General features: G+C 34.3%; 1 protein-coding gene across 1 annotated transcript in view; it reads right to left on the minus strand.

Moving 5' to 3' along the window:
- Positions 1-11,729, minus strand: part of LOC107749300 (PQ-loop repeat-containing protein 1-like) — a 52,030-nt gene that overhangs the window by 37,275 nt on the left and 3,026 nt on the right. The window contains exons 2-3 of the mRNA XM_016564414.1: positions 9,478-9,719; positions 8,152-8,285 (exon numbers count right to left, since the gene is read on the minus strand). Of these exons, the coding sequence (XP_016419900.1) occupies positions 8,152-8,285; positions 9,478-9,677 (334 nt within the window). The 5' untranslated portion in view covers positions 9,678-9,719. The remainder of the gene's footprint in view (positions 1-8,151; positions 8,286-9,477; positions 9,720-11,729) is intronic.

Genomic DNA, 11,729 nt, shown 5'->3' on the forward strand with positions numbered 1-11,729 from the left:
AATCATTCTGTTATAACATAGTTGAGAATTATTTTTATACAGAGTTAAAAAAAAATCCTGAAAAGAAAAATGTATTGGTGATTTTTGCCTATGCATGTTCATTCATGTCTTTTTATTTATTTTTTTTAAATTGAGTCCCGATGTCCTCTACCGAGGACATAGCATAACTTGTGAATGAAATATAATTTTTCATTTATTTTTTAATGCTCTAAACAATGTAATGACATGAAAAAATACGAATTTTTTCCTAAAATGTTTTGCCGGGTCTTAAGAGGTTAAATCCAATTGAGATGCTGTGGCATGACCTTAAACAGTCCGTTCATGCTCGAAAACCCTCCAATGTGGCTGAATTAATACAATTCTGCAAATAAGAGTGGGCCAAAATTCATCCACAGCGATGTGAAAGACTCATTGCCAGTTATCGCAAACGCTTGATTGCAGTTGTTGCTGCAAAGGGTGGCCCAACCAGTTATTAGATTTAGGAGGCAATTACTTCTTCACGTAGGGCCAGGCAGGTTTGGACAGCTTTTTTCCCTTAATAAATGAAATCATTATTTCAAAACTGCATTTTGTATTTACTCGGGTTATCTTTGTGTAATATTAAAATTTGTTTGATGATCTGAATCTTTTAAGTGTGACAAATATGCAAAAAAACAAAACAGGAAGGGGGCAAAAACCTTTTCACGGCACTGTACAACTTCATAGTACAAAGATAACTTAAGTTGAGCAAATTGAGTGAACAAAAATATTTTTACAGTGTGTGTATTGTCTATACACAAGTATTGGCCATGTATAAGCCATTTGCGATGAACTCTGATTCAAAATGTGGCTTTGTATTGTGCCACCTCTATTACCATGGTGGCTCTCAGTACATTTTAAAGCAAAAAAGCTAATTTTGGTAGAACAAGCAACTTGGTATATTAACATTATACCACTTATTATAATATACAGTTATAAATATGCCATTCTATACCAGAAACATTGTTGCAAGAGTTTTTTTTTTTTTTTTTAACGCTGAATTTCTGGCAACCACATCTTTTTTTAATCGTAAGTTTCACAGGATTTTTTTTTACAGTGTGGGGTCTAAGTGAACTCTCATTAATAATAGAAATGAGACCGGGAACGTGTGGAATTGAGGCCCCTGGGGGCAAGTGGTGGCTAACCAGCACTCTCATCTATCATCCATCTGGACTGTCACCAGAGCTGTCACATCTACAGTGAGAAAAGAGGGAGAATTTAGGAGTCATTGCCTTGTCTGTTGTACACCAAGTACTTTCAGACTGCATCACATTTGTCCATAACAGGTGCCAGTCCGCTGCCAAAAAGCATTTGAAATGTGAACTTGATTGTGGGTGTGAGCTCATGAGGATCATGCAATGTAAACTTGAAATCTTGAATGGTATTTGAAATCAAACATAAACTAAAATAGATGGGATCAGACTTTTATTACAAATCTTGCATCAGAAATAACCAAGGCAGCAGTCCCTAAAAGCATTAATGAGTGGAAAAAGTCACTACAAAGCGAAAGCTAGAGGGGTGAATCTCATAAAACATGTCCAGGGTCACATTCCACCCCAAAATCAAAAGAAAAAAATATTTAGCATAAAGAAAATTAGGTCTATTTTGAGGCCATCAATATTTTTTTCCATTGCAACATTATTTTCATGAATTTTAAGCACAGGTTTTATGAGATTCACCCAGCTAGAGTGGCGAAGGATAGAGAAGGAGCCAAAGGTATTATGGAGATCAGGTTTGGGAAAGAGCAGCAAAAGGGCAGCAAGAAAATGAAAGTGCGCAGAAGGAGAAAGAGATTTAGACTCACTGAAGAGCTCTCGAAAAGGAAGGGCTTAGAGACGATGACCCCGCATCACCGTTTCAAGCTCTATAAGACCGTCTCCTTACTGAGTTTTCACCTTGTTACGTGCCATTGACTGTTCTGTCAGAGCCCAGTAAGGATGGAGTGATTGAGGGATGGGGAGGGGACCCAGCTGTCAGAATCCACTGCTGATTCAGTGAGAGAGAAGCCCCTGCTGAGACCAGAGTCCACAACCGAGGGTCAAAGATGAACTCATGAATTTATAAAAGCGCCTCACAAATAACCAGCAGACACAGCCACGGCCGGACACTAAAGAACTAAAGAGCTTTCCTGCGCTAATGGATGAGCTGTATGAACTCCTGACTCAAAGTAAAGTGAGACGGATGTGTGCAGAGTGAAAGGGGAAATGGCTCTTTTAAAAATGTGAGTGGTGCAATGCATATAAAAGTGTTAGGATGTGGTTGCCAAGGTGTTGCTATGGGGTTTCTTGGTTGCTAGGGCAGCAAAAATTCAATTATCAGACTCAATTGAGTTTAGTCAAACCTTCAGATCTGCAGTTTGAAGTTATACATAAATGCAAAAAAGAAAAAAGATATATATTAGGGATGCACCGAAACGAACATTCTGGGACGCAACTGAAAAGTCTGGATGCACTTGGACAAAAAACGAATTATTATTATTTTATTATATAAAATAAAATGAAATAATTTTGTGAGACTTTTTAATTTAATGAAACTTAATGAAAATACAAGCCAATAAAATAACCACACTTTTATTCAAGCTAACAATAAAATTGGACAGAAAATATATTAATATAAAATAATCAATATTATTTTTTATTCAGTTCTATTCAACAGAATCAGATTTCATTGTTTTTTTTTGTACTAATTATCCAAATAATGTATAGTCTGTATAAATAATGTGTGTGTGTGCGTGTGTGTGTGCATATGTATGTATGTATGCATGTATGTATGTATATATATATATATATATATATATGAAGATATTTCATAAATTTTAATATTAACAAATATATAACGTTACATGTTTTTATTTAATGTTATATATGTGAGTGTTTCTAATCAGAAATAATGATTTATTATTATTATAATGCTTAATACTTTTTGTGGAAACTGTACATTCAAACTCAAGCCAAAAAAAGGGGGGAAAAAGCATTTGCTTATTGTGAACAAAACCTACAATATTTTAGAGACAATGGCCTGGGTTGCTACCTTTTTTTCTCCCTATTTTATCATTTTCCCGAGGAGAATCCGAAGTCTGATTGCTTATAAAAGTAATTGCAAAACTGCAATACAATTTGAAATATCTTTTCCGTAGCATAAACAATGCAAGACTTGTTACAAGCCAAATAATGATACCTGAAGTAGCAAGAAGATGTAAATGTGAGCAGATTCATTCCTGCTGTCTGATATTATATATTTCACATAATTCAACATTTACACAATATTTGCACAGGATCTATGATATATTCCATGTAGCTTTAATAATTAATGTAAGTGTCTTACAGCAGAAGTGTGAAGCTATCACCAAACAATTATGCCAAGTATTCACAACACAGTGGGAGCTCCAGGTGGGCTTTTCATATATACATGAGTCAATCCACACTGCCGCAAAGCTGAAGTGTGCACACATGAACACACATGATTACAATGTAACACATATATTGGGATACAACTGAACTCTGCCTCATGCAATTGCATCATAGGCCAAACGGTATCACTTGGATGCATGCACTTATTAAATTACAAATTGACTTAACTGGACACACACCAGGGTGTTAATAAAATGAGTATCAGAGCTGAGACCCCAGTAAGAGGCCACACTTGAGTGACCACAATTCAGCTCTGCAAGGCACAGATAACGGCACCTGCCACTTCTCTGCCCACAAGAAACTCACTGAGCATGCACAGACAACCATTTCACTACATTTAATGACCTGGTTTAATTTACTGTGACCCCAAAAAGTATTTCGACACTTGAGTGACACTAAAAAAAAAAAGTGAGTTTCACTGCATTTGCATTAGATTGCAAAATAACAAACCAAGCGACATCTTCAAACAAATCACACAAGTCTGTTTCTCAACTAACTTTACGTACATCCCAAATAAATGAATGAATTAATAAATGTTATTACTATTATTAAAATAATTTTTGGGGCCACTGTACATTCAAACTCAAGTCATGTTCAACATGTCTCCACAAAAGGGCTCTGCTGTTCTAATTTTTAATATCTCATTATTTTAATTAATTTTAATTTCAAAATCTCATTAAAAAACATTAATAAATAAATAATTAAATAGTTAACTCAAGATATTAGGTGATATTAGGGCTAAATACTTAATGTTCAAAAGCTGGGGGTCAATAAGATTTTGTTTTATTTTAACACTTTAATTCAGTTAGATCTTTTTATTCAGTGCATTCTTTAAATTGATTAAAAGTGACAGTAAAGACATTTATAATCCTAAATAAACTGTCAAATAACAGTTGAACTTTCTATTCATAAAATAATTCTATTTTATTAAAAAGCGTAATGACTTCCACAAAAATATTAAGATGTACCAATTGTATTTAACATTGATTCTAATAAGAAATATGTTTCTTGAACATTAAATCAGCATATTAGAATGATTTCTGAAAGATCATGTGACACTGAAGACTGTAAAATTCAGCTTTGCCATCACAGCAAATAAATTACATTTTAAAATATATCAAAATAGAAATCAGTTATTTTAAATGGGAATAATATTTTACAATATTACTGATTTTACTGTATTTTTGATCAAATAAATGCAGTCTTGGTGAACATAAAAGGTTATGTCAAAAAAAAAAAGAATATCTAAGCTGTGGGGTGAATGTAGTTTTGTCATGATGACAGTAATAAAACTGCTAATTATTGTGAAGCAGCAACACAGTTTTGCTGAAATATGTGTAGATATACTCTGAAAAGGCCACTAGAAGGAAAAGTATTCTGTATGAAACAGAACTGACACAAACTCCAGGGCAAAGCACACTGGCATCTAAAGCACACTCTAAAACAACAGATGAAACAGATATGGGACATTGGCTTCCTTAATTCGGTCTTCTAAAGGTCACACTGTAACACCTCTCTCTCTCAACATCTACAACAGCAGTAGGAGTCTAATAAACAGCCCGAGGGCAATCAGTGCGAGTCAATGCAAAATCATTCATATAGCTCGCAGCGGTAAACAGACCCAAGCTTTACACGTGGCATGTGACCTTACATATTCCCTGTAACTGACAATAGAAACGTGTGAGGGTTAGGGATGGGTATCGTTAAGGTTTTAACGGTATTACTACTCTCCCTAGTGAGGGTACATCATACAGCACATATACAAAAGCAGTTAATTGGTCACGTTGAGCATATACCTTCAAAAATGCACACGTGTGTGTTTTTTGAAGATTTGTTCTTGCAGCATGACCGCTTGTGTGTGTGTGTGTGTGTGTGTGTGTGTGTGAAGGTATGCAGGGACAGGTGGGCTGTAGGTCGCACATAGCCAGCGGGATAAGTCAGTGATTAAAGAGGGTCTCACATTACGTCTAACTTTCAGAGGGAGGACCCGATGTCCGTGCTATTCTGGTTCCAGCACACACCCTTCCCTTCTGTAACTGGACACCTTAACTGCCATTCAGGCAAACCCACTGACGCACACAGTTCTTCTATCAAACCGGATGTTCAGCACTCAAACTGCTGTTAGCAGGCACACTAGGGGGGAGCTGATATAGGAAAAACTAAAATTTTCAAATGTGAAAATTGTGCTAAAATTTCATGAGTGATCCAAATGTTAGTTTTCAATAGGAAAACACACGTTACAGAAGCTAACTAATATAGGAATCCTTTTCTTCACCTTACAAGAACAAAATCAACTCAGTAAATTCAATCTTGGATAAGTTAAGGTAGGCCTATTTATAATTTGACTTTGGAAAAATTATTTTGCGTTGTCACCCCTATAAAAACAAATTATGACTATTAGTCAAAAAAAAAGTTTTAAAGTTGAGATTTATGTATGAATTGCATCAAAAAAATTACTTCACCCATTTGGATTACAGAGGTTTAAAATAAACTAATAAAGTGACTGATATTTGTCATAAATGCACTCAAACTCAAGTCATCACAAAAACATCACAGAATAGTTTGCATCTATTTGATTTCATTAATCATATTTTTATATTATTTAAAACTATTAAAATCATTTAGAATCAGCATAAATCTGTTCATTGCGAAAAATTTATATAAAAAAAAAAAAAGTATGAACAGTCAAAACATGGCTAGCTATAGGGCAAGCAATATTCAATTACACTCTTAACCTTTTCAGTGGTGAGTTTAAAGGGGTCATATGATGTTGCTAAAAAGAACATTATTTTGTGTATTTGGTGTAATGAAATGTGTTTATGCGGTTTAAGGTTAAAAAAACACATTATTTTCCACATACTGTACATTATTGTTTCTTCTCTATGCCCCGCCTTTCTGAAACGCGTCGATTTTTACAAAGCTCATCGGTCTGAAAAGCAAGGTGTGCTGTGATTGGCCAGCTATCCAGTGCGTTGTGATCGGCCGAATACCTCAAGCATGTGACGGAAATGTTACGCTCCTACCATACTCTGATGATGCCCTGTCAGGCTGGAGCGATGATTCAAAAACATGAAAACGTACTCTCCCAGGGGCACGGAAATAAAAATCCCATATGTGGGACCGTACCGCTCAACAGGTTAAAAATTAAGGTGCTTTAAAAGGTTCTTCACAGCGATGCCATAGAAGAACCATTTTTGGTTCTACAAAGAACCATTCAGTCAAAGGTTCTTTAAAGAACCATCTCTTTCTTGCCTTTTTATAATCTGAAGAACCTTCTGTCGCCACAAAGAACCTTTTGTGAAACAGAATGGTTCTTCAGATGTTAAAGGTTCTTTATGGAACCATTTAGACAAAAAGGTTCTTCTATGGCATCGTGAAGCACCTTTATTTTTAAGAGTGTAGTTCAAATTTATAAGATTGAAACAAATTGGATTTATTGATGATCAATATATAGACCTGGTTATTGTGTATTTTGGGAAGAAAAAAAAACATTCAGTTTATTAAAAAAATTTTTGTTTGTTTCTTACCCATTTAATTTATGTTTGACTGACAAATACTCATTACATTACGTTAATTAGTTTATGTTAAAACTGTATAATCCAAATGGAGGAATTTTTTATGTGCATTGCAGATTCATAAATCGTAAATTTAGGCCTAAATATTATTTTGAGGGGTGATATTAGGGATGTCAAAACAATTAAATTATTCTGGATCAATTACAATTAAATTATACCATATAAAAACTGAAAATAACAAATTACTTTTTGATAATTAAACCATCTGATATTCATTTCCAAATAAAATCCACCAAAACTTTCAAAAATGTTTCCCCATGATTTCCCCCACAACTGTCAAAACTCAAATTCTCATTAAAAAGAGAGGAAGTTTTTTTTTTCCCACTGTTAGACTATTAGCATTCACTGATTTAGTTCACAAGTTACAGTTCAGGTCACACTGAAACTTTATAAAGTGTAAGATCGAGCTACAGCCTCCAGCTTAATCAATCAACATGACAGGTAAATTAGGGCTATGTCTGATTTCACATTCAATTTTCTAATTATTACAATATAGCAAAATGTTATCATCCAAGCTCCCTCTCAGACAGTGCTCTCATAACAAATATGACTTCAGATTGAGTTTTCCCTAGCAAACCCAGAAAAAGCCAATCAACTGGAGCCTAACTTTATCATAAATCAATTCTGTGGAAGAGCGAAGAGGAAATTACACACAGTTTGCACCCTGATCCACGTGACGCCAATATTCTCAGACACTTAACATCTTCATTATAAATGAATATGGGACTAGACTAGCGCCCCGGGCAATGAGTAACATTTATGCGGTTTTAATCCCATCAACATGACAGAAGACAAGGAGGTGATATCTGTAGTAATATTCTCACATGCTGAAGTTTATATACCATTCACATGACCTCAGGTGTTAATATAACACTTGCACACTGTAAGGCCATTGCAATCATTAAAACTGGCACTTTACAAATGTCTACTTTCATAATATAGATTATCACTGCCTTTCAAATATTTATGTCTTAATATGTTCCCCCAAAATATTGGACACTTTAAAACTTTATGAGATAACATAATATTAAACTTAATTAAAAAAAATAAATATTAAAGTAGTATTTACAAGTAGAAAAAGCTAAAGCTAAGTGTTTAAGCAAAGCATTTCACACTCCCGCTGGACACAGACTGTTTAATGTGATTACCTGTGATGTGGTGCTGTTTAGTACTGACACGGTTGCTGCTCTGGATGGAACAGCACAAATGTAGCATAGCCAACATGGTGAGAATCATCACCACACTCTGCAGGAGCAAAGGCAGCTCAAACTGCTTGCCTATCCTGCAAAACAAAACAATAAATGCTTAATTTAAAGGTAAAGTGAGTCTCTAGAGAAACCAAACAGAACTGCAAAAATAACAACTGTTTTCAAACAGGTTTCCCAAACAGTTCTCTCAGGCCCAACCCCAAACACGCCATTGGTTAAGCCATTGTTGCTATGGCTAGTTCAGACACTCAAACAAATTTAATTTTGAAAGAACTGAACTGAAAATGTTTACACTTTTGAGGGAAAACAACCTATAAATTGCTTAATTAAAGTTGTCTTTGTACATAAAAGGAATAGTTTGCCCAAAAACAAACATGTGGATAAAACAATACCACTATCCACTACGTGGATTACTTGTGGGTTATTGTGATGTTTATATCAGCTCTTTGAACTCTCATTCTGACGGCACCCATTCACTGCAGAGGATCCATTGGTGAGCAAGTGATGTAATGCTAAATTTCTCCAAATCTGTTCTGATGAAGAAACAAACTCATCAGCATCTTGGATGGCCTGCAGGTGAGTATATTTTCAGCAAATGTTCATTTCTTATGGATGAACTATTACTTTAAAGTCACAATGTAACTGACGTAAAGAGAGAGATCTTTTCTTCCGCATTATGACGCATATGCAAATGAAAGTGATTATCAAAAAGAAAACAAATGTAGGTCAGTGCTTGGTTCCACTGGTTGTTTACTGGATGGAGGCAGATCTGAATGCAACTTGCAGTTGAATGTAAAAAGGGGCGGGGTTTTGGCGGACTAAATTATTTGAGAAGATTGAGTTATGACATTGATTAAAAATGACAAGATCAAAAAACATTTTAAAAATGAGACATATGCATGAATTAATTGTTTACAATAAGATGAGCAAGATGCATTTAGAAAATAAATGGGTAGATTTAATTTATTTTAACATTAAAAAAAAAAAAAAAAAGTAAACTTGAAACACACATACTGTATAACCAAAACACACTTGAAACTGCATAATAAAAAATTATATTGAGAAGAAATGCTATTTTCCAAACAAAATGGGACCAAATGAATGAATGAATGAACGAAAACATAAAATAGAACATGCATACAAATATACTTATAATTCAGCCTTTATTCATTTGATTTGTCCTGGTTTATTTTACTTTGATTTCCACATTGGCCGCTAAGCCATCAATCAACTCTGCTGCAGTAACATTAACTCTCCTCCACTCACCAGAAGAAAATGCGAAGTATATTAGCAACGAGCAGCACCAGACAGACTCTTGTTGAGAATCCCTCTGTGTTATTGGTCCTCTGGATCTCCTGGTACTGGGGGACGTAGGGAACCGCACCTCCAAACACCATCACTCCAGAAGCCAACCAGGAGAGCAGAGTCCATGAGCTCTCCATGTTCTCCTCTGACCCCTGCTCCATCGCTTAGTCCTTCTCAAACCACTGTCTTTATACTCCCATCCCCTGCAAGAAGAGGTTAGGACACTTTTACATTGAATCACAAATATAGAAAGTGCAATGCAATGTAGTTGAGATTAAATTAGCTAAAAGAAGCTAAAACTAATAAAAGAGGCATATATTGCTGCAACAAACCCTTACAGCACCAATAAAAGCAACAGTGCCACCTTCAGTAACCTTAAAGCTCCCACAGGAACAATAATACCTACAATATAAACATGATTCATGTGGGCCTTTCTGGACATGAAATCCAATGAGGGGCCGTTTTCACAATAGTCAGGAACAGTAAGAGTCGTCTACATGATGCCACCCATTCTGACGGTATCTCAGCTAAACAGGACGTTTGTGCTCACAGGAGGACTGTGCACCAAAAGATAAGGCTCCTTTTTGTTTCTGACCAGACAAAAGTCACATCAAAAGAACAGGCTGAGACACAGGTTCTAGAATACGCTGCGGAGAGGTTTCGAAATAGTTTTGAGCTACTTTGCAGCATCAGTTCCCCAATTCAACACAAGTCTTTGGACAGACGTGTTTCCTGAGGGTGTGAATATTCTTTAAAGTATGCAAGAATTTGTAATCTATGCTAACATTACATTTAATTTTTTTTTTCTGACTAATTCGGATTTCTACTTGATCAACAGCATCACTGGCCCAAACACACACAATTTAAATTAAAAGTAATTTTTATATGGATTTAAATTGTAATTTTATATCGTGTATAGTTTTAAATATACATAATTATAATTCAAGTAAAAAAAAATATTTAAGAGCTTTTGAAATTAATCTTGTATAGATTTACTTTAAAAACACTTAAATATTTCTAACATTATTTACATATATAATTTATTTTTCATACAACGTTAAAAGTTTTCTTTGCAAAAATAATATAACAATAGTTGGAAATTAAATATAAAATAACACATAATTATAATTCAAGTAAAAAAAAATATTTAAGAGCTTTTGAAATTAATCTTGTATAGATTTATTTTAAAAACACTTAAATATTTCTAACATTATTTACATATATAATTTATTTTTCATACAACGTTAAGTTTTCTTTGCAAAAATAATATAACAATAGTTGGAAATTAAATATAAAATAATAGTTGGGAGAGTTATTATAATCAGATATGCCAAGACAGTCATAAATCCATAAACAATATTGCATTATGATAAAAAATTATTAATTAAATCCTCATGTGTTCAAGTTATAAACAAATGGTAAATAAAAATTAGGGAAAAAACATAATATGAAACATTTAATTTATATTTTATTTAAATGTATTTAAATTGACTAAAAAAAAAAAACAGACATAACGTTAAACATACATAAAACTACATAAATTATATTGAGAAATGCTCTTCTTCAAACAAAAAGGGCCCAACAAAACAAAACAAACAAACAAAAATAAAAAAGGCAAATAGCATAGATGGCAAAACATTACAGATTGGTTTGTCATTTTTCATTTTCAGCTGATTCTTGATGATGCTACCAAGACTATCACGTCACTTAACAAAACTTTATCTGTTAGCCAGTTAGAAGACTCACTAGCTGACATGTTGATGTCTGACAAGGAAAATTTCCAAACAAATTTCACATAAAAAAGTTTGCAATTAAGCCATAGAATGCATGCACATGAAGAAAAAAAAAACAAGTCTAAAGGTCCTGCAACATTTTAAAGGATATTTTGTGGGTTTAAGTGATCAGATTAGTAAGGAATGTTCCCTAATCCCCATGAAGTCAGCTGGAACCAAGTACTTAAGCATTGCTTGTGACCTGGAGGTCTAGCAATGAGAACTGCTACTGTACATAGAGGTGTTGCATAACTTCTGCATTCCGTAGGGGGTTGGGCTCTTCTGACATGTCTCCACGTATCTTTCGTTTGTGTCTCCTACATGAACAGATGTTTAGATCCACACCTACTGTAAACAGATTTAGCTTTGCTGACCATAAAAAAGACTATCATTTTTCTGGAATGGCGAACATGGGCATAAAATACGTTTGGTGTGCTTGAG

This window comes from Sinocyclocheilus rhinocerous, unplaced genomic scaffold (genome assembly GCF_001515625.1).
Source record: "Sinocyclocheilus rhinocerous isolate Xijiao unplaced genomic scaffold, SAMN03320098_v1.1 scaffold1311, whole genome shotgun sequence".
In the NCBI taxonomy this organism is placed as follows: domain Eukaryota; kingdom Metazoa; phylum Chordata; class Actinopteri; order Cypriniformes; family Cyprinidae; genus Sinocyclocheilus; species Sinocyclocheilus rhinocerous.